We start from the raw sequence: 24,623 nt of genomic DNA, 5'->3' as shown, positions 1-24,623 counted from the left end.
GAGCCCAGTTTTGCCACCTCTGCATCAATCCATCTCCGTGGAGATCTTCCTCTTATTACAGGAGGCTCCAACCATATCTCCTCCCTTCAAGAGAGGGGGCCTTGCCTTCTACTGACAATGGTTATTTAGGTGAGGCAGAGTTTCCTTACAAGCCAAAGTTTATTATAGGAAAAATGCTTGTAAGAAAAATGAGAAGGCTTAGTGCAATGCTTAACCTCATCTTCCTGAACAAAGGCTTTTGCTGGGCTTTTAAAAGTTTTCAGTAGGGAAAAGTCTCATGTTTATTCATAGGGAGAGAACAGGAATTTCCAGGAAATGGCAGATTTAGTAGGGGCCACTCAAATTTCTATAAGATAGATCCCATCACAAAGGCCTCTGGTAGGAGCAGACAGAACTTATTCTGGGATGTCCAGCATGTGTGATTCTTTGGGACTCTATTTCAGACTTTTCCCAGGAGCTTGCATTCTCCTTTGTAGGTTTGTCTCTTAAACTTATGCCTAGGGTGCTAGGTAAACCAATGCAACCTGTGAAATATCTCACAAGGACATACAATACAGAATTTTTATGAGTGGTCTTTCTTAATGGCAAACCTTAGGATGTGGTTGCTCAACTATGGCACTAGGCATGTCCTGCACAACTTGACAATTGCCCAAGGAAGTAGGAACATAGGACTCAACATTCTTGAAGCCTTCAGTTACAAGATTTCAACTAATAGTGACTCAGGTTTAATCCTGATTTCTGGACTCTCTTTTTCCCGCCGGTGTCAGTTTTGCTGACTCTCCACTTTTCCAAGCACGATGTCTTTCTCAAGTGACTGTTAAGAGGATTTTCATTTTCTTTACATTGAAGTGTAAACATATTGAATACTGTAGTGTTTGCTATTCATAAGTAAGTTTTTCAAGTATTCTTTGCTTCCAGCAAGCAAAGTTGTGTCATCTGCATGTCTCAGATTTTTAATGAGTCTTCCTCCAATCCTGATGTCATGTTCTACTTCATATAATCCAGATTCTGTATTGGCTCAGCATACAGATTGAATAATATGGTGAAAGGATATAACCCTGGTGCACACCTTTCCAATTTAAAGCCATTCAGTATCCCTTTGTGCTGCTCTAACAACTGCCTTTTGGTCTATGTACAAGTTTCTCATGAACATAATTAAGTGTTCTGTAATACTCATTCTTTGCAATGTTATCAATAGTTTGTTATGATCCACACAGTTGAAAGCCTTTGCATGTCAATAAAGCTCAAGTAAGCTTCTTTCTATTACTCTCTGCTTTTAGACAAGCCCTATCTAAGGTCAACTATTTTTTCACAACCTCTTTTGAATCCAGCTTGAATCTTTGACAGCTCCCAGTCAATGTACTTCTACCACTTTTTACTTATATTCAGCAAAATTGTACTTGCCTGTGATATTAATGATATTTTTCAATGATTTCCACATTCTGTTAGGTCATTTACCTTTGGAATAAGCTCAGATATGGATCTCTTTCAATTGGTTGGCCAAGTAGCTGTCTTTCAAGTTTCTTGGCATAGAGAAGGGAGCACCTCCAGTGCTGCATCAGTTTGTTGAAACATTTCAATTGGTATTCCATCAGTTCCTGGAGTCTTGTTATTTACCCACACCTTCAATGTAGCTTGAACTTCTTCCTTCATTGCCATCAGTTCTTGATCATATGATGCCTCTTGAAATCACAGAACATCTACCAATTATTTTTGGTACAGTGACAGTGTGTATTTCTTCCATCTTCTTTTGATACTTCCTGCATCATTCAATGCTTTGTTCATAGCCTCCTTCAATATTGCAACTTGAAGCTTGATTTTTTTTCCTTCAGTTTTTTTCAGCTTGAGAAATGCTGAGTGTGTTCATCCTTTTGGTTTTCTAACTCCAGGTCTTTGCACATTTCATTATAGTACTTGACTTTGTCTTCTTGAGCCACCCTTTGAAATTTTCTGTTAAGCTCTTTTATTTCATCATTTCTTGTTGTACTTTGGCTTCTCTATGTTCAAGAGCAAGTTTTTCTTCTGACATCCATTTTGGTCTTTTCTTCCTTTCCTGTCTTTTTAATGATGTTCTGCTTTCCTCCTGTGTGATATTCTTGATATCATCACACACCTCTTCTGGTCTTCAGTCATTAGTGGCTGATGCATCAAATCTGTTCTTGATCTGATCTCCAAAATCAGGTAGGATATGCTCAAGGTCACATTTTGCCAGTTGTGGACTTGGATTAATTTTCTTCAGCTGCAGTGTGAACTTGCATGTAAGCAGTGATGGTCTGTTCCATAGTCAGCCACTGGCCTTGTTTCATTTGGTGACATTGAGCTTCTATATCTGTTTCCACAGATGTAGTGGATTTCATTCCTGTGTGTTCCATCTGGTGATATAGTCACCATTTGTGTTGTTGAAAACGGTATTTGAAAAAAGTCATTGGTCTTGCAAAATTCTATCATGCAGTCTCCAGCATCGTTTCTGTCACCAAGGTCATATTTTCCAACTACCGATCCTTCCTCTTTATTTCCAACTCTCACATTCCAACCACCAGTGTATCTTGATTGTGTGTTTGATCACATTTAGACTGAAAAAGTTGGTAGAATTCTTCAATTTCATCATCACTAACTTTAGTGGTTGAGCCTAAATTTAAATAATGGTGGTCTTAACTCATCTTTCTTATAGGTGTATGGATACTAGCCTATCACAGACAACATTGTACTTCTAGATCTTGAATGCTCTTCTGAAAAATTAATGCAATGCCTTTTCTCTTCAATTTGTCATTCTTGGTGTAGTAAACCAAAAGATTGTCCAATTCAGGATGGCCAATACCATCCTTTTCAGTTCACTAATGCCTAGAACATCAGTCTTTATGAGTTCCATTTAATTCTCAATGACTTCCAATTTTCTTAGATTCATGCTTTGTACATTCTACATTCCTATGATTGACAGATGTTTACATCTGTTTCTTCTCATCAGCAAATGAAGATGCTGAAAACATTATTTCATCCACGTCATTAGGGTCAGCTCTACTTTGAGGAGGCTGCTCTCCCTAATCATATTTTGAGTGTCTTCTAACCTGAGGAGCTCATCTGCTGGCACTATATATCAGGCAGTGTTTCCCTATTCATAAGGCTTTCTTTGGCTAACTAGTCAGAAGTGGTATATTTCTCATTTTTTGCTTGTCTGTTTTAGTCTGTATGCTACACTGAAACCTGTCCACATTGGGAGGCCCTGCTGGTGTTTAAAATACCAAGGACATAGGTTTCCAAATCATAGCAACACATAAGGCCCCACAATATTACAAACTGACAGACGAGTGCTGGACTATGAGGTTTACATATAATATAATACAATTTATATTTTTTGTATTGCTTTATGAAATAGGCAGACATGGTTCTCAAATTCTTATGATCTTTTCTCCTTCAACTCAAGTTTCAATCTCCCTTACTATATGGATGAGCAACAGAAATAATAATGCCCTGATTCATGTCCCATAGTTTGTAAGGTCTTTTTTTTTTTTTTTTTGAAGTTTTTATTGTGAACTGAGTGATAGTTTACATGGGAGAACATAGGGTTTACACCATCACTTCACTGCAATGATTACAATCTCCTCCGTGCATCATCATTCAACAGTATTTGCTTCCTGTAAGGTCTTTTTTAAATGTATTAATGTGTTCCTTTCCATGAGTATTGGTACTTTATTCTAATTCTTCTCTCCTAACCCTGTATATCTCAGTCAAATTCCATTTCCTCACCTAAGGCCTCAAGTTTCAATCACTTAGTTGTCCTTAGACTAAAAGAGTAAAGAGTTTAATTATCTTTCTTATATTTACTATGGTTATTTTTATGCTATTAAATCATGGTAGTGGTGGTGGTGTAGTGTGGAGTTGGTTCCGACTCCTGGCAACCCTGCATAGGGTTTCTGAGACTGTAAATCTGTACTGGAGTAGAAAGCCTCCTCTTTCTCCCATGGAACAGCTGGTAGTTTTGAATCGCTGACTTTTAGGTTAGCAGCCCGACTTGTAAACACTACGCTAGCAGAGTTCCTTAATTATGCATTTATAGAAACTCTTGAAGAATATTTCTGTAGTGCCAGAAGAATATTCTGTAATGCCAGGAAAAATCTACAGCAATGAATATCGTTTTTAATTGTTTTAGAAAAAAGTCACAAAGTATGACTCACCTACATAATGATTAGATCAGAAGATGATTCTTCAGAGACTTGGGGGAAATCTCATTTCTAAGCAGAATAAAGGTGGGATTTCTTGCTGTCTCATATATTTCATTTAAAGGATAATCACTAACTTCCCATGTACAACAACCATCACAACAGAGACGTAGGGGTCTACATACCAGCCTGAATTGCTTATCCTGATGTGGACACCAAACAAGAAAGGCAAGACAGAACTGACTTCATCCTGTTTTACCCATGTGAAGTGCTGTTCACCTCCTAACGTATTTGATATGGAAACTGAGCTTCCAAAGAGTAGGGAAAAGACATCTAACAAAAGTTATGAGATATTCACAGCTAAGAATCCATTATATACTCATCAGACTCATCAGAAACAGACTGAAAGCTGAAGTATTACCCAGGATCCTTAGCATCCTCCAACCCCAGACTCACATCCCCCAGTCTGCCTTCTCATTCCACTTCTCTCAGGTCCTGGCTATATAGTCTTCTGTTTCCTGGCTGTGCTTCTCATGGTGAGCTCCCTCAGCAACTTCAGGTCTTTGCTGAAATCAACTTCTCAATGAGATCACCTTGACCACCTCAAATTTATAAAATCCTCTAATCCTGCACCCAGACTCCTTTATTTCCTATATTTTAAATTACATTTGTCACCTTCTAAATTACTTAATGATGAAAGGTTGTGTTCTTTCACCATCTTTATTCAGTCTGTATGCTAAGCAAATTATCTGAGAAGCTGTATTACATGAAAAAGAAACATGGCAACAGGATCGGAGGAAGCCTCATTAACAACCTGCAATATGCAGATGATACAACTTTGCTTGTTGGAAGCTAAGAGGACTTAAAATACTTAATGATGAAGATCAGAGACTACCAGTATGGATTATACTTCAGTGTAAAGAAAACAAAAATCCTCAGAACTGGATCAGTAAATAACATGATAAATGGAGAAAAAATGGAAATGTCCAAGATTTCATTTTGTTTGGCTCTACAATGAGTACTCATGGAAGCAACAGTCAAGAAATCAAACAATGTATCGCATTAGGCAAATTTGCGGCACAGATATCTTTAAAGTATTCAAGAGCAAAGATCATCAAATTGAGGACTGAGGTGTGCCTGACCCAACCCATGGTGTTTCAATTGCCTCATATGGATTGAAAGTTGGACAATGAATAAGGAAGACTGTTGAAGAATTGATGCATTCGAGTTATGGTTTTGGAGAAGGATATTAAAAGCACCATGGAATGCCAAAAGAACAAAAAATGCCAAAAGAAGAAGTATAGCCAGAATGTTCTTTGGAAGCCAGGATGGCAAGACTTCATCTCTCATATTTTAGACATGTTGTCTGGAGCAACCAGTCCCTGGAGAAGGACATCATGCTTGGTAAAGTGGAAGGTCAACAAAAAAGAGGAAGACCTCCAATAAAATGAATTGCTAGTGGCAAGAGCAATGGGCTCAAACATAACAACAATTGTGAGGATGGTGCAGAACTCAGCAGTGTTGTGCTCTGTTGTGCATAAAGCTGCTATGAGTTGGAACTGACTTGACAACACCTAACAGCAGCAAAATATTATACACTTTGCTTATTTCTTACATTTGTTATTTATTATCTGCCCTTTCTTCTCCAAAAGTAAGCTTATTGGAGCCTTTTTGTTGTTTTTATTGTCTTATTCACCAGTGTACCCTAGTATGCCTAGAATAGTATCTGACATTTATGAGGTACTCATTAAATGTCTGCTAAAAGGAGCCCAAGGTACTCTGGTAGTGTAGTGGTTACGAATCGGGCTGCGAACCACAAGGTCAGCAGTTCTAAACTACAGCTATCCCACAGGAGTAATATGAGGCTTTCTGCTCCCATAAAGATTTACAGCCTTGGAAACCCTGTACAGGGTCGCTATGAGTCGGAACCGACTCCACGGCACATAACAACAACAAAAGGATCTCTGGTGTAGTGCTTTAGAATAAACACTGGACCGCATGGTTGATTTGATCTGTAAAGCCGGCAGTTCAAACTCACCAACTGCTCCTTGGAAACCCATAAGGGTCTCTACGTGGGCAGGAGTCTGTGGGATTCTTGAAACTGACTCGATAGCACGTAACAACCACAACAATGGTAGTATAGTGGGTTACATGTTGGGCTGCTCATTGCAAGGTCAGCAGTTTGAATCCACCAACTATTCCTTGGGAGAAAGATGAGACTTTCTACTCTCATAAAGGTTTATAGCCTTGGAAACCCTAGACAGGATCTCTCTGAGTCAAAACCACCTTCACAGCACAGCAGCAGCAGCAGTAGCAAAGGTTTAAGAATTGAATAAGCAATTCTTAGGCTCCAGGTGAATGCTCAAGCAGCCAAAGGAAACTTGCTGTTGTTAAGTCTCATTGATTTGGTTCCGACTCACAGCAACCCTGTACGGGGTTTCAAAGGAGTAGCTAGTGGATTTGAACCACTGACATTATGGTTAGTAAGTCTAGTGCTTATCCTACAGTAACACACAAGTAACTGAGAGAAAGTGGCTATATTTACAATAAACCCATGTTGGTTAAAATATAAAGATTCAGCATACAGCAATTGTATTTTACAAAGAAATATTTGTGGTCTCATAAAGGCTAATAGATTAGACCTGGTTCTCTCTCTTGATCCCACTATATTAAGCTTGATGCCAGAAATTTCCATGGCAGTTCAGTTCCTTGCTAAAAGCAATAAATCTCCATGAAAGAGTAAATTAAAATGCTAGTGTTAATTTTCTTCATTTACCTCTGTTTGCTTTAGTTCTGAATCTTAAACAAAATTCACTATTAAATGTAGCTGATTTTGTAGTCCTTTATGTAAAAAGTCAGCTTCAATAAGACCTAATGTGGATGAATACTTATATCAATCACAAAGTGACATGGGGTAATAACAGCCAGAGTGTGATTCTCCATCTACTAAGGGCAGGAGTCTGAGATTCTTGGAATTATGTTTTTGATAACATTGAACTGCCTTTCTGATAAGCCTTGTAAGTTTGAGAGATGTTTTCATAGGCTATGGAACTGTGTAGTGCTATGGGTTAATGCTCTGGATTGCAAGGTCAGTTTGAACCGCAAGGTTGACAGTTCAAGTGCACCAGCTGCTCTTTGGAAACCCCATACAGGGTCGCTATAAGTCAGAACCAACTCTAGGGCACTTAACAACAACAACAACATGGAGCAAAAATAAAAAAAATCCCCTTATGTAGGAACCATAAACTGGTCACATTTTAGGTTTATGTTTTGCCCAGCCCCAAAATTCACCTATTCTATTTCTGCTTCCAATTATAGGATTATTTCTGTTTTCTAGTTATCTCACTTTTTTTCCATAATTAAAAATCATCTCTAAGGCAATCAAGTAATTGAAAATAAAGACATATCTTTGTTTTTCAATAAAGAGAACTGTCTTATTTCTAGTTTGTTTAACATTCTGAGGAAACCCTTAAGTCAACACGTCATAGTCTAAGTGTTAATAGCTACTAACTATTAAACCAAAATAGTATATTGAATTATGTTTGTTGTTAAGTGCTGGCAAGTTAGTTCCAACTCACAGCAATCCTCCATAGGGTGTCTGAGGCTTTAAATCTTCCCGGGAGCAGAAAGCCTCATCTTTCTTCCATAGAGCGGCTGGTAGACTTGAATCATAGATCTTGTGGTTCGCTGTCCAGTGCTTAATGGATGGTGAAACATGTAGGAAATAAAAGGGGAGGAAAGGAGAAGTAACCCTTATTATTTTCATGCTCATCTTCATTATTCTGATTTTAATGATATACAAGGCATTGAATTGTAGAAAATGACTAAGAAATGTGTTTTTATAATCAGAGTTTGATTCCAAGGACTCTAACCATATCTAGAAATGCAAGCTCACTGTCTGAAGCCGGCTATAGTAGACAGAAATGATTTTTCAACTCTTTCATTGGGAAGATCCAAGATATTTTCCAAGTCCAATGATGTATGAGCTTTTAACTCTGCTATTTCTATATCTCAGTGTTGATAAGATGCTGAGTGTGTTTAGGGGATTTGGGCTATTCCAAGAGCTTGTCCCTAACCAGCATCTCTGGAATTAGGAAACCTGGACTCCAGTCCCACCTCTGTTCCTTAGTAACTATGTTACTTTAGAACTCTTCAGAGCCTCCATTTCCTCATTGGCAAATTGGAGATAATAAAGACAGCACCTACATAAAATCAAACAATAGGAATTCTTAATAAATGGTAGCTATCAAGATTATCCTCTTCTTTTAGTCCTTACAACAACCCCACAAGATAGTGACTATCCTTGCTCTACAAATTATGAAACTTGCACAAAGACTGGCAAAAAAAATAAGGGCTGAACCTGTTTGAATATATAAAAGTCTATTTTCCTTCCATCTTGTCAACCTCTTTAAAGTTATGCAATTTGAATTCAAAAGTATCTTTTGGTCCATTCATTGAAAACCTGGACTTGCTAATAATTTTCATTTCTCTGTGTTACTTACTCAACTGTCTGGGTCTGAAAGCAGTACCATGGATGTGGCCCTATCTGGTCCCTCAGTTCTTCTGAAGCATTCATGTTTGCTAACGTAAAAATTACATCTGGAAATCTAATAACGTAGCTCTGTACTACTGGCTGTGCAAAGCTGTGTTGCTTCCTTGGAGCTTTTATAACATGTGTTAGTACCTAAGGTCATTAATGGGCAGAGAAATAAACGGTTAAGTAGGATCTAAGTGAAAATTGTATCGGAACTAGTGAAGGAACTGTTACAACTGGGACCACATCCCTTGGGCTGTACACAATTCAGTGTTATTTTGGAGAGCAATTTATCTTTCCATATTGCAAAAGATATTGTGCTTCAAACATTTGCATAATTTTTTGATGACATCCAAAAAGGGACTTTATAAATGTGTATTCAGAGTCTTCTATATTTGGGCTTAGAGGTTATCCATTCATAACCATTACTATGAGCTCATCATCCAGTGGAGACAAATATCTTAATAATACAGAATGAAATAAGTACTACAGTAAATAAGCTACCAATGTGTACCTTTGTCTTCCATGAGGCAAATAGATGTTAGACAAATAGAAAGTTTTCAATGTTCGTTTGTTATTTTGACCAAAAAGAAAGTGCTATGGTAAAAGAAGAGAAGTTAACAATTGACTGTGAAGCTTAGAGAAGGCTTCATAGAAGAAATGTCATACTGGCTTTGGAGAATGAGTAAGATTTTGATTGGTGAAAAGGGAGAGATGGTTGAAGGTTTAAGAAATAGCTTGAACAGAAGGCAGAGAAGTATGAGTGCACTGCATATTCAGGGCACATCAAGGAGAGTTTACAATGAATTTCAGGATTCATAAAAGGCAATAGTGGAAGACGAGGGCATGAAGGTAAGCCGGAGCCAGTCATGAAGGAATTAAATATCATAGAATAAAATAATAGAATTTTGAATGACAGAGTAATATAGTCACATCGCTAGTTTTGGAAGATAATTCTGGGGATAGTGTGAAGGATGGATTTAGGAAATTAAACAGAAAATAGGACCATCTGGTAGTAAGTTCATATAGGGGCCTGTGAAGTGCTATTGTCAGCAAGAGATGATAAAGCAGCTGCTGAGAATATCAAAGATCATTCTGAGGGGCCAGAAACCACGTACCAGGTAAATAATTTGTCATTGAATCGTCTACAGAAAGTTAGGGAGAATAAAAGAATGGGGTCAAAGAATTGATGGTTCTAGCCAGGTGACTTTGAAGACAATGTTAAGTGCCTCATTCTCCGGCCAGACTGGAGTTTTGGGAAAATCTCATGTTTTATTTGATGGCCATGTCTGGCTGAAATGCATTTATGACATTTTTCAACTCTTTTCAATATTGTTGTTATTGTTATGTGCCAGCAAGTTGGTTCCAGCTCATGACCCTGTATAGTTTCTGAGGAATGGCTATTGGGTTTGAATGTCAACCTTGTGGTTAGTAGTCTAGTGCTTATCCTACAACTATACACCAGGACTCCCCTTTCAAAGTGTTTTTGAGTGCTGTCGAGCAGCTGACCTCGTGCTTCAGTCTGGTTCTACCTGGCCTTGTGGTCAGTGCTTATTTTTCAGTGCCACACCAGCACCATTTCAAGGCATAATTTTCTATTTTCTAGGTAGACATTGTTTAACAAAATTTAAACATTCAAAAGAAAGCTGTTTAAATGAAGACCATATCTATGACTGCTGTAGCCTGAACAAAGTCAGCAGCCTACAATTTGTTGTTGTTAAGTGCCATTGAGTTGGTTCTGACCCATAGCAACCCTGTATATGGTTTCTGAGGAGAAGCTGGTGAGCTTGAACTGTCGACCTTACTACCGTAAGTAGTTATCCTGAGACTTACCTGTTTCTTTCACCTCTCTCATTATCTCTTTATTTTTCTTCCCCATGCTTGCACTTTTAGAGGAAAAGTCCGGTAAGCAATAATATAAGTCCTTTCCATGTTTTGATCAAACATTATTTATTCTGCTCATTTTACCATTGGCATATCTAATGACTGAATGTGTTTAACACCTAAACAAGGTTCTGAATTTTAAAAACAAACCTTTGGGAACCAGAGAAAGTTCTAATTATGCCACATGGGATGAAAAGGAAGTCGGTTGCTAAGTGATTTTGCAACCCTATTATTAAAGGTCACAAAGATTCACCTCTTTCTCAATCACAGGCATATAAACACATGTTTTAGGTACTAAGTTTTATTTACTGCTACTTCTACTTGAATTAGTTGAGCTACATATGCATACCATGAGCTAGGCAAAAAAAAAAAAAAATGTGTGTGTTTTTATTTGATGTACAAATGTGGTAGCACTTGAGTACTTGTGGAGCTGACCTATGAGAGAAGAGTTTTATTTTTGTTACTTTTCTTTCTTTCCTTTTTGGTGGTAAATCTAAAAGATCCTATGTCTCTCTGTTGGCTTTTGAAATATTCCATCCTGTACTGAAATTGTAAGAGACTGAGAAAAAGAATCTTTATAAAATATAAGTCTCCAGCATGCTACTTTTCAGTATCGGGGGTGATTTGCAGTACCAGCACAAACCTTGTATGATGTACCTACATTGTTTTTATTTTAGAGAAACATTAAAATAGTTCTACTTAAAACTCCTACTCAGTGGCCTGTTTTATAGGGAACATGTTTCCAGGATGCAACACATGGCTGACATAGGTAACCTGACCACTGTGTACTATGAAAATGTTGTGTTTCCATGTTAACAAACACCAAGAAGTGGTTGATTTGTTCTGTTTCACTCAACACACTGCAATGATGCTGTAATGAATGGGGTTTTATAAGTGCTATAGCTTCCTAGCACAGGAAGAACACAGAGTGAACTCACAATATTACAGTTTATCAAAATGGGGGTCTCTGGTCTTTATTTTATTTTTTTCAAAAATTAAAATAAGTATTTATCATGACTATTATGACGAAGCAACCCACTTGTGAGTAACTGAGAGTTACCTATTATATTATAGGCTTTGTAGCAGTATAATGATCGTACCTTAGTAGTCAACCTTTGGCTAAAATTTTGCCAGTTTCATTTGTTCTCTTTGTTCCTGAATCTTTCTCTAAATTACCTAATTTTTGCCACTTCAAACACTGGCAGGACTGTGTGGCCTTAAGTTTCACTGTATTATTTCAGAGAAATAGTTTTCTGTTCCTCAATTGCTTTTCTCTTATCATCTTTACAGCAATTTTAACTACAAGTACTCACACTCATTGTCATCAAGTGAGTTCACCACAAGTCCAGCTTTTCATTATTACTCATATATCCAAGGATGAGTCTTTTTTCCCATTTTATTGCTTAATTTTCCTTTGGAGCTGTCTGTTTTGTGGCGTCCTTATCCTTGTCAACTCCTTAAAGGTGACTTGATCAGTAATGGCTTCTCTGTTTCCCTTCTAAATGGAGTTTCAGAAGATCACCTTAACCATGAATAATTGGATATGATAAATGTTCACTGTAATCTGACTTGCAATGTATATAGGAACAGATTTAATTAGAGGCAAACACCTACAATACTGGGGCAAGTACATGCTTCTGTATCTAGTGAGCTGAATCAGAAAACAAGAAGAAAAAAATTCTGTACTTTCTTAGGTAAGAAGACAACCCATCCTTCCCTACTTGTTCTTGTTGATAAGTTCCATTGAGTCAATTCCCACTGATTTTGACTCTATGGTAGTAGTGGTGGTCGTGTGCCATGGTGTCAGTTGCCACTCATAGTGAGTGACCTGTATAGCGTTTCTGAGGTTATAAATCTTTAAAGGAACAGAAAGCCTCATCTTTCTCCTGTGGAGCGGTTGGTAAATTCAAACTTCTGACCTTGCAGTTAGCAGCCCACCTCATAATCCACTACTCTACCAGGGCTGTGCACAACAGAATGAAACACTGTCTGGTCCCACACCATCCTCACAATTTTTATGTTTTAAACCACTGTTGCTGCCATGGTGTTAATCCATTTTATTGAGGTCTTTCTCTTTTTCATTGACCCTCCGCTTTTCCAAACATGATGTGCATCTCCAGGGTCTGGTCCCTCCTGATAATATGTCCAAACTACAAGATATGAAGTCTCACCCTCCTCATTTTTAAACGAGCATTCTGACTGTACTTACAAAATAAACTTGTATTTCCTTAGTTCATGCTGCTTTCAGTGTTCTTTGCCAGCGCCTTAATTCAAATGCATCGATTTTCCAGTCTTCCTTACTCATTGCCTAATTTTCACATACATATAAAGCAATTGAAAATACCATGGACTAAAATACATCTCAGTCCTCAAAGTGATTTCTTTGCTCCTAAACACTTTATAAAGGTCTTTTGCAGCAAATGTTCCTAATGCAATACATCATTGAATTTCTTCACTAGTGCTTCCATGGTTAATTGTCGAGGTTAATTGTGGATCCAAGCAAAATGAAGTGTTTCACAACTTCAATCTCCTTTCTGTTTATAATATTGGCCTAGTTGTGAGGATGTTTATTTTCTTTATATTGCGGTACATTCCATACTGAAGGTTGTAGTCTTGGATCTTCATCAGTAGGTATTTCAAGTCCTCTTTGCTTCTAGCAAGCAGTGTTGTGTCATCTGAATATCTCATGTTGTTAATGAGTTTTCCTCCAATCCTGATGCTACATTATTATTCATATAATCTGCCTTCTTGTATTATTTGCTTAGCAAACAGGTTGAATAAGTATGATGAAATCATACAACCCTGGCACACACCTTTCCTGATATTAAACCATTCAGTATCCCCTTGTTCTGTTCAAAGGACTATCTCTTGGTGTGTGTACAGGTTCCACATGAGCACAATGAACTGTTTTTGAAATACCAATTCTTTGCAATGTTAGTTTGTTATTCTCCACAGAGTTGAATACCTTTCTTTGCATAGTCAGTAAAGCACACAAGTACTGCTTTCATCTAAGATACACCTGATGCCATCAGTGATATCTGTCATTTCATGTCCTCTTCTATGTCTGACTTGAATTTGCAGCACCTCCTTGTCAATGTACTGCTACAATAGTTTATAATTGTCTTCAGCAAAATTTTCTAACTGAAAATTTTATAAGGATTTTGTTTGATGATTTCTGCATTGCAATGAGTCAGCTTTCTTTGGAATGGGCACAAATATTGATCTCTTTTAATTGGTTGGCCAGGAAGTACCTTGCTTTTTACCCATGCCTTCCACGGAGCTTGGACTTTTTCCTTCAGTGCCACAGGTTCATGATCATATGATACCATTTGAAAAGATTGAAAGTGAATCAAATACTTTTGGTACATCAACTCTGTATTCGTTCCATCTTCTTTTGATGTTTCTTGTGTCATCAACATTTTGTTCATGTTGTTGTTAAGTGCTATCAAGTCAGTTCTGAGTCATGTGACCCTATATAGGGTTTTCAAGGAGCAACTGGTGGATTTGAACCACGGATCTTGTGGTTCAAACTGATCTGTGGTCCAGTGCTTATCCTACAGTGCAACATATACTGCTTCAATATTGCAAATTAAGGTTTGAATTTTTTCTTCAGTTCTTTCATCCTGAGAAATGCTGAGCATGTTTTTCCCTTTTGGTTTTCTAACTCCAGGTCTTTGCACATTTCACTATAATACTTGACCTTATCTTCCAGAGCTGTCATTTGATATTTCCTGTTCAACTCTTTTATTTTATCATTACTTCCTGTTGCTTTAACTTCTCTATGTTCAAGAGCAAGTTTCAGAGTCATTGTTAACAGCTATTTTGGTCTTTTCTATTTTTCTTGTCTTTTTAATGTCCTTTTGATTTCTTCATGTGTGATTTTCTTGATGTTATCCTACAGCTCTTCTGTTCTTCTATAATTAGTGGCTAATATATCAAATCTGTCCTTGAGATGGTCTCTAAATTCAAGTAGAATATACTCAAGGTCATATTTTCTCTATAATGGACTTATTTTCTTTTTTGCCTGAACTTGCGTATAAGCAAGGGGTAATCCCCTGGTCTTGTTTTTGCTGATATTAAGCTTCTCAATCATTTCTTTGTAAAGATATATTCAGTTTGATTACTGTGAATTCCATCTGGTGAGGTCCACATGTTTAGTTTCTGTTTATGCTGTTGAAAAAAAGGTGTTTGCAATGAATAAGTAACTGGTTCTGCAAAATTTTGTCATGCAATCTTCAGCATAGTTTCTATCACTAAGGCCATATTTTCCAACTATTCATCCTTCCTCTTTGTTTTCAAATTTCACATTCCAATGATCAGTAATTACCAATGCATCTTGATTATATGTTTGATCCATTTCAGGCTTAAATAGTTGTTCAAATTCTTCAGTTTCATCATCAGTGGCTTTAGAGGCTGGCATGTAAATTTGAATAATAGTGGTATTAACTGGTCTTAATTTGCAGGCATAACTGGTCTTACGGCTGCAGTATTTTCTTTTAGAGAAACATTGTACAGATAGCATTTTATTTCAAGATAGATCCTTTTGACAACTAATACAAAGCTATTCCTTTTCAGTTTGTCATGCCTGGCATAGTAAACCCTATAATTATCCAATTCAAAATGGCCAATGCCTGTCCATTTTGAGTTCACTAAGACCTGGGATATTGATCTTTATGCACTCCATTTTATTTCTGACAACTTCCAATTTTCCTAGATTCATACTAAGTATATTCCACATTCAAATTTTGATGGCTATTTACAGCTGTTTCTTCTTATTTTGAGTTGTACCCCATCAGCAAATGAAGTGGGCCACCTCTTCTTCCTAGTCTGTCTTAGTCTGCTGAAACCTGTTCACCATGGGTGACCCTGCTGGTATTTAAAATACTGGTGGCATAGCTTCCAGAATCACAGCAGCATACCAGCCACCACAGTACAATAAACTGACAGACTGGTGGTTGCAATAATAAATATTCTAATTCTTTCCTGAAAATACTTTAATATGAATCACTGAAATTTTTATGACTGTTGTTGTTGTTAAGTGCTGTCGAGTCAATTCTGACTCATAGCCACCCTTTTCCATGGAGTGGCTGGTAAGTTTGAACTGCCCATCTTGGGTTCAAACCTACTTTGCGGTATACTGCATTATCCTGCAGTGCCACACTAGACTATATAAAAGTAGTATTTGTTTAGTACTTTGTAACTTTCCTACCATTTTCTTCTACATTTCCCTATAGAACTAGCAAATGAGAATGTAGTAAAGCTTCAAGATCTAAGGCTAGTTATTTAGTGAATTTGATGACAAGCAAGAAGAATGATGTTTGGTGACTTTCCTTTATGGATGTTTCTAAACCCTATTGATTTCACTAAGAGTGACTTTAAGTTAATCCTTTTATGCAAAACAAAACTATGCTATAGTATAAGGATACTTTGGAGTCTGCAAGGAGATAAAAAATACCCTACTGGTGTACAACATTCTTGTCAACGGAGAAAAGATTGAAGCGCTCAAGGACTTCATTCTTCTTGGATCAACCATCAACTCATGGAAGCAGCAGTCAAGAAATCAAACAATGTATTGCATCAGGCAAATCAGCTCCACAAGACCTTTTTAAAGTGTTGACGAGCAAAGATGTCATCTTGAGAACTAAGGTGTGTCTGACCCAAACCGTCATATTTTCAATAACCTCATATCCATGTGAAAGCTGGATAATGAATAAAGAAGACTGTAGAAGAACTGATGCATTTGAGTTATAGTGTTGGAGGAGAATATTGAAAGTGCCATGGGCTTCCAAATAAACAAACAGATCTGTGTTGGAAGAAGTGCAGCCAGAGTGCTCCTTGGAGGCCAGGATGGCCAGACTCCGTCGCTCATATTTTGGACATATTGTCAGGAGGGAACAGTCGCTGGAGAAGGATATCGTGTTGGGTAAGGTGGAGGGTCAGAGAAAAGGAGGAAGACCTCCAGCGAGATGGATTGGCAAAGTGGCAGCATCAGTGGGCTCAAGCATGGCAACAATTGTGAGGTTGGCCCAGGATCAGGCAGCATTTCATTCTGCTGTGCATAGGGTCACTATGAGTGGGTACCCACTTGATGGCACCTAACAACAACAACAAAAATAGAGCCTATTCTACTGCATAGCACTATAGAACTGGCTCTGTAGGGTTTTTGAGACTGTAAATATTTACAGAAGCAAACTATTTTATTAATCTCTTACAGAGTATCTGGTGGATTTGAACCACCCACTTTTTAGTTAGCAGTCCAGTGCTTAGTCCAGTGCACCACCAGGGCTCCTTATAAGGACATTTGATTGCTAAGTGCTGTGCAGCCAGTTCCCACACATGTGCTCCTCTATAGGGTTTCCAAGGAATAACTGGTGGTTGTGAACCACCTACCTTGTGATTAGCAATCCAGTGCTTATCTTGCAGTGCCACACCAAGTCATAGGCTGCAGTATTTTCTTTTAGGGAATGAGTCATGTGGGTGAGTCAAAAATTATCTTGCACTATGGCTGTAAAATTTATTTTAATCAACTTTTAGAAAAGACAAATAGATCATTTTTCCTTGCTTTTCAATGCATTTTATCCATCTGTCAACAAGTTTTCATATTCCTTATTAAAAAAATATATATTTTTTTAGGCTGAGTTGCAAGCCACAAATGCTCCACTGTCTTCACTTCTTCATCAGAGGTGAATCTTCATCCTTGAAGCACTGCTTTCAGGAAGCCAAATAGGTGAAAGTCCTATGGAGCAAGATCACGATTATAAGGAAGTTGCTTTAACACCTCAAAAGGAAGTTTTGCAGAGTGTCAACAGTGTGGGCAGAGGTGTGTGGAGCATTTTCATGCAAGATCACAATGCCCTTAGATAGTAGTCCTCTGCATTTAATCTGAAGTTTAGGCTTGAGCTCTTCAGTGAACATCTCACTGTAATAAGCACTGTTGATTGTTGAACCCTTTTCCTGGTAGTATTGCAATACTGACCCTTGTGAATCCCAGAAAACTGTAAGCATCAATTTTCCAACTTTTGAACTTTTTCTTGGTCAACGTTTGAGGCTGTTTCCATTCCACACTCTGCTGTTTACTCTCAGACTCATAGTAATGAGTCTATGTCTCATCACCATTGAGGATTATTTTTAATAAATGTTTACCGTTCTTTGAGTATTGGTCCGAATTTTGTTTGCAGATGTTCTTCTGGGAGTTGTTTTGGTACCCATCTCACACAAACTTATGAAAACCCAAGTCTGTCATGAATTATTTCATAAGCAGAGCCATAGATGATTTTCAAATGATTTTCCACATAGTCCGCTGTCACTTGTCTTGTCAACAGAATCTTTTCATGTGCACGCTCAATGTTGTCATCAGCTGTGGATGTGGACAGACATTTTAATATAACCAGAGTGCAGATAATGTTTGACTCACCCATGTATATAAACAAATGATATGATTTCCAAATTATACAAATTTTAAGAATACAACACGTTCTAAATAAACATCTCTATTCTAGTGACCAAATCATAAATTAGTCTGTATATTCCTCTGAAAATAGCATCAAAATCCAGAAGAAGATAGCTCTTAAGGTTTAAACACCAAAAGAAAAGTGAAGATAAAAATAAAACTTATTCCAGAATGCATCAGAAGGTCTAGAGAAATCAGGAATTGGGCAATTAATAATTAATTAAGAACATAGGAAACATGGCCAAACTTCGTCTCTCATACTTCGGACATATTGTCAGGAGGGACCAGTCGCTGGAGAAGGATATCATGTTGGGTAAAGTGGAGGGTCAGAGAAAAAGAGGAGGATCCCCAATGAGATGGATTGGCCAAGTGGCAGCATCGATGGACTCAAGCATGGCAACAGTAGTGAGGTTGGCCCAGGATCAGGCAGTATTTCGTTCTGCTGTGCGTAAGGACGCGATGGGTTGGCACTGACTCAATGTCACCTAACAACAACAACAAGGGTTTGTTTCAAACTTAGCATAAATTTGCATAACATTACAGGACAGTTGTGGTGCTGTAGGATCAGCACTGAACTGTGAATCACAGGGTTGGTGCTTCTAACCCACTAACTGCTACTCAGAAACCCTATACAGGGTCACTAGGACTCAGAGTAGACTGACTTCAAGGCACTTAACAACAACACAAGTAAGAGTTGTCCACAGGACTTCAAATATGTTCATTCTAAAACTTGCACTTCCACCCTAGATATACTGAATTATAATCTACATTTTCAGTATGGATTAGTCAGTGAAAGATTTTGAAGCTCAGAAAACATATTTACAAATGGTTTTTTTTTTCCCTAATTTTACTTAAGCTTTATGAACACAGACATTTAAGAAAGGTGAATTTGGTGTGAGGCTGTAAGATAAGCACTGGACTGCTAACCACAAGGTTGGCTGTTTAAACCCATCAGTCACTCCTTGGAAACCCTATACAGGGCCTCTGATTTGGAACTTACTTGATGGAGCTTAAAAACAATACCACATGAAAAATAAGTTAAATAATAAAGTAAAATATTATAAGTAAAGTGTAGTATGATGAATCTACCTAGAGTTGGAACTATTACAAAACTTTCTGGGAAGTAGCCATTCCTGGACATTAGGTACAATTGTTCTCTAGGATTCTTCTAGGATTCTTTCAACAATGTCATGCTTGATTACTTTAAAAAATAAATAAATAAATAAATTATATATATATATATATATATACATAGGAGACCAGAGATCTAAATTCAATCTCTGGTTCTGCCTATTTACTTTAATGAATTTGGCAAGCAAGAAAAATGACTTTTGGGTATTTTCTTTTATCAATAAGTCTATAATATCTATACAACCACTGTGGTTGTTTGTATGTTGCTGTGATGATGGAAGCTATGTCAATTGTATGCACCGTAGAGCCTCATTTTCCTCTCTTTCATAAAGGGAGTAAGACTTGATGTCCATGGAGGTCTATCAGGTATAAAAGGTGATAGGGTTTTTGTTCCTGTTTATGCTTTTGAAAGTGGGACCAGCCTCTTCATTGGAGCACCTCCCTAGCTACTTTTATGTATTTGTGGTCAATACTTTGTCCCAAGTAGGCTCTGGTGAGTTCATAGACTAGCCCATAACCAGAGAGTGAAACTCTACAACCTTTCTCTCCCCACTTTCATCCTAGTTATTCTTGTTACCACGGAAGGATCCTAAAAGAGAATCAGAGACTGTTGGAATGAATAATCAATTCTTAGCGATGGTCTGAATGAAGGAAGAAGAAATAGGTCTGATTGTTTTGTTTTTCCAGATGCCATTTGGTCCTCCAGTGTTCTATTGGAGCTGGACAGTTTTTTCATTATTCTCACCTATGGTTCTTAGTGATTCCTTGTCTTCCCACAACATTCTTACTCATTGGCATTGGCTGCTAAAATCATTATATCAAAAGCCTTAAAAAAAACAAAACAAAAAAAAGTTCTCTTAAACACACATTCCATGGCACATTAAAGAGAAAAGAAGTTGTTAATTGCTGTCCAGTCAGTTCCAACTCATGGCAGCCTTATGTGTAATACAATGAAATGTTTGTTGGCTCTGCACCATATTCATCATCACAAGTATGTTTGAGAGTATTGTTTTGCTATGGTGTAGTGCTTTCCAATCTAGCTGGCTTATCTTCTAGTACTTTTTTTGGGTACTATTCTGTTGTGATTCATAAAGTTTTCATTGATTAACTTTTGGAAGTAAATGTCCATGCCTTTCTTCCTAAATTATCTTAGTCAAGAGGCTCTGCTGAAATATGTCTACCATGAGTGACCCTGCCAGTATTTGAAATACCAGTGGCATTATAGCAACACACAAACCATTATAGCACAACAAACTGACAGACAGCAGACAAGGAAAACTTTTTGTTAAATCCTTTAAAATCTGATTTTGGGTGGGGATTCCTTTAAGTCCTAATTATGTAGGAAATGCAATATGTTTATTATGTTTGCTAATATCCTGTTGATTCAATGAAACAGTGGACTCTAGTTTTGATCACTGTCCCCTCACCCCAAATAATCTGTAGAAAAACTCCTTCTTAACAAGACGTTTAAAACAATAGTTAAAGTTTTCTTTTACATTTCTGATTTGCACTTGTGTATAAATAACTGAAAGTAGCATTCCCCATTATAATGTTTTATTATACAATAAATAATCTCTCTGAGTTTTTTCGAAGTTCCTTATGGTTTTAAAAGCCCAAACACAATGACTCCTTTGATCTATTTGGAGGGTATGTTTGGTTACATGTGTATAAAGTCTTCTGTTGCCCAACCTTGTTGACTGATCCATGATTCTCTGACTAGGTGTCTGTTCTCTCTTCCTTTTTGCTGATCACAGAGGCGCAGCCCGGTAAGAGCTCTCAACATTTTTACCTTAAACTGTATAGAGAAAATTGCTGCCAAGGCAAGGTGGCCAGATTGGTTTTCATAGAAACTGATAGCAAAATGATAATGAATCAGAAAGCTAAAAAGAAGAAAGGAAGGAAGTCATTTTTAAAACAGATTGTACTTAAGTCTGAATTCAAACATGTTATGGGGCCATAAATTACATAAGTCTACACTGTTGGTGGTGGTTATGTGCCATGGAATTGGATCCAACTCATAGCGACCCTGTACAGGGTTTCCGAGGCTATAAATCTTTACAGGAACAGAAATCCTCATCTTTCTCCCATGGAACAACTGGTAGTTTTGAACTACTAACCTTGAGGTTAGCAGCCCGAATCATAACCACTATGGTACCAGAGCTCCTTGTATGTACTGTTACATAATCCTAATTTAAATTTGGGAGGAAAATGCATGCTTTTAAAGTAATACTCCTAGACTATCACATAATCATGAATGTTACCAGTGAAAACAAACTTTGAAAGGGAAAATCATAGTTCGTTTGTGCTGTTCAAAGCAAATGTCATTTTCCTTGGGTCATGAATTTAAGGCAACAAAAAGAAGGTCTTTACCATGTAAGAAATGATCTTCTTCTATCTGGTAAGCCCATTGAGAGGGACTGGAAACCCTCTCTAAAATGCCACAGACCAGAGCCAATTCAATGAATTAATTTTTACTTGAGGCAAATCTCCTGTCCCAGCTGACATGTTGGTGGTTCTTTCTTAAAAGCACAGATCAAAGATTCAGAATTTTCAGGCACTGCTTTCAAGTTGTGGGAGATGCTAACTTCATGATTCTTTAAGAATGAGCTACTGTTCCAAATTGGAGGGGATTAATTCACAATATATGCATGTATTACAGTCATTGAGAAGAGGAAATGTAGTTGCATTGTGAAGAGAAGGGTTTTTTAACTGAAGGGCATTTTGCCTGAATGTGGCTCCTGTGCTGGACATCACCTTAACCATGTTGGCAACACCAAGGGCATCAGAGGTCTCCAGCTGACAATGGAGCTTTCTTTTCTGTTGCTCCAGATTTGCTCTTGATCGTTGGAGTATCTTTTCTTTATAAATGATATTATTTTTATTCTTTCTTAATTTTTAAGCAGCCAGATTTTATTACATTTTTTCTGCCTTGCTTACTCACACTTAACTGGGGATTGCTGGTTCCTGAGGGTGATTTAATAAAATATGTCTCAAGGGCTTCTTCCTTAAAGTCTCTAACACTATGTATCTGTTAAATGAATTGGTCCACCTGGAAATCAATGAATACAAAAGGATCTGTGTGCTTTTTTTTTAAGTTTCATGGGTATTTTTTATTTTTTAATAAAAGGAACAAGGCAAATAGTCTTTATTCTAGCCTCTGGGTTCCTGAACTCCTGATGTCTAGACTCACAGTACTGAGAAAGCCCTGTTCCCTCAGTACAGCTTATTAGCCTTGTGACTGGCTTCTTGAAACCAGAACCCCTGTATCTTTTCCTTCAGTCCTTGTTCATTGTTAACTGGTTATTGAGCTCCATAACTACAAAAAAAGCATTTTAGCTCCACTGGATAGTTTGTTTCTCTAGTAATTTCTGTCCACAATCTGACTTTCCAAAAGCAAACCTGTAACCAAACTCCATAATGAACATTTGCTGACTTGCTAAGTGCCATCGAATCAGTTCCAACTTATAGTGACCCTATATTGGGTTTTTGAGGAGCAGTTGGTGTGTTTGAATAGCCAACCTTGTGATAAGCAGTCCAGTGCTTATCCTATAGTGCCACCCCAGGACTCCATAATAACCATAGCAGATATAATGAACACATAGTTTAAACATTTTTCTTTTTCTACTAATGATGTAATAATTCTCTGAACATAGTAGGGGAAAACCAATTGCACTATTAGTCAAGAGAAGCCTGAAAATGTAGCTTGAAAGATTAAACCACTCACTTATGAAGAGAAATCATTGCTCACATAAAGAAAACATCTGATTGGTCCTTGTTCCAATGAAAACTTTTCCTCTCTCCTAAGTGAGATAAAAATGGGATAGAAAATGCTAGTAAGTCTTTAGGAAAGAGGAAAGGAGTTTCTTAGAGGTCTGTTACAGAGATCTGGTCCTAAGTTGGTAATGTCATAACTTGAGAAATGAAAGCACACAAGGGGGTGTCAAAAGTTTATGAAAATGAAATTAAAGGCTTGTAGCACTTCCCACAAACTTTTTGAAGCTCCTTCATATTTGTGGTCACTGGGTTAATAAGCCTTCACAAAAATTAGAAAGTAAGGAAAACGTGTCTTCGATGGCCACCCACGAAACTGTCACTCCTGGTAATACTTTCTCATACCTATAACATTCCTACCTCCATGCCTGACCCTGTCATTTTCCCAGGGCTGGCCATGCCAAGCCATGTCCCACTTCATGATGCCCATTCCTGACTATTTTTCTGGTAGTTCCCTATGTTAGGTTTCTAATACTTCTATAACAGAAACATCACAAGTGGATGGCTTTAACAAAAAGAAAAAATTTACTCTCTCACAGTTTTGGAGGCTAGAAGTCCAAATTCAGAGTGCTGGCTCTGAGCAAAGGTCCTTGTCTCCTTCCAACATCTGTTGGCCCAGAATTCCTTGGACATCTCCATATATCTTGGCATCAGTCTTCCCCTGGATCTGGAAGTAGAGGAACCCAGTGCTAAAGGAACTTTAGAGGAACTTCATAGTAGAGGAATCCAGTTCCAGAGGATGCTTTCCAATCTCAGTTCTTCTTTCCTAGTGGTAGTTGGTCCCCCTTTCTCTGTTCACTTCTCTCTACTATTATATCCCAAAAGAAATTGACTCAAGATACAACTTAACCATGTAAATTGCATCTGACCTCATGAATATCATAGATGTAAACGTTTACAATGCATAGGATAATTACATCATATTAGAGTTGATCACTTCAGATCACATTCTGAGGGTGAGTGCATCATATATTATCTCATCATGGAGGTGATAATTATATCTTAACTGTTAAACCGCCAAGAATCCTGGACTAGCTAAGTTGAAACAACACCTTAACTGTCACAGTGCACCCCTGTATGTTGTTCTTGTTGTTAAATGTCATCGAGTCGATTCCAACCCATGGCAACTCTGTATAGAGTTTTCGAGGAGCAGCTGGTGAGCTTGAACCGCCGACCTTGCAGTTCAAAATGGCTTTGCAATCTGGCGCATTAGCCCACAGCACCACACCAGGACTCTTATATACATGTCCTTAAACCATACATAATCTCTAGCTAAGGGCAATGATAAATTCATACTTACACCTAACATGATAAAACTAACACTTGTACAACCAAAACATACAAACCCAATTATATTATCCCAAAATATTTCCAAGTCCAAATTTCAACCTGGGACAAAATTCCATTTCATCTGTAATATAGAATACAAGTGATCTACTTTCAAATATAGTGGTGGAACAGGTAAAAGGTAGACATTTTCATTACAAACAGGAACAATTGGAGGAAAAGAAGAGATAATGGGCACCAAGGAAGTTGAAAATCCAGCAGAACAATTCACATTACCCCTTAAGGATTGAAAATAATCCTCTGTTCTCTGATACCATCTAAGCCAAGGGTGGGAAACTCTAGAGGTTGGGTCATTGCTTAGATCAGGTGTGGGGAACCTGCTTCTGCCAAGGGCCATTTGGATATTTAT

At 37.6% G+C, this 24,623-nt stretch overlaps 1 protein-coding gene across 6 annotated transcripts in view; it reads left to right on the top strand.

Annotated features, from left to right (window-relative positions):
• Positions 1-24,623, top strand: part of SGIP1 (SH3-domain GRB2-like (endophilin) interacting protein 1) — a 360,328-nt gene that overhangs the window by 205,874 nt on the left and 129,831 nt on the right. For 4 of the 6 annotated variants that reach the window (XM_006862443.1, XM_006862442.1, XM_006862444.1 and 1 more), the window contains 2 exons: positions 10,585-10,596; positions 20,911-20,922. The exons of the other annotated variants lie outside the window; for them this stretch is intronic. In XM_006862443.1, coding sequence (XP_006862505.1) covers positions 10,585-10,596; positions 20,911-20,922 — 24 coding nt within the window. The remainder of the gene's footprint in view (positions 1-10,584; positions 10,597-20,910; positions 20,923-24,623) is intronic. 6 annotated transcript variants of the gene reach the window in all.

Source organism: Chrysochloris asiatica, unplaced genomic scaffold (assembly GCF_000296735.1).
Source record: "Chrysochloris asiatica unplaced genomic scaffold, ChrAsi1.0 scaffold00048, whole genome shotgun sequence".
In the NCBI taxonomy this organism is placed as follows: domain Eukaryota; kingdom Metazoa; phylum Chordata; class Mammalia; order Afrosoricida; family Chrysochloridae; genus Chrysochloris; species Chrysochloris asiatica.
Note: the sequence above shows the minus strand (reverse complement) of the source record. Positions and strands in the feature narration are given on the sequence as shown.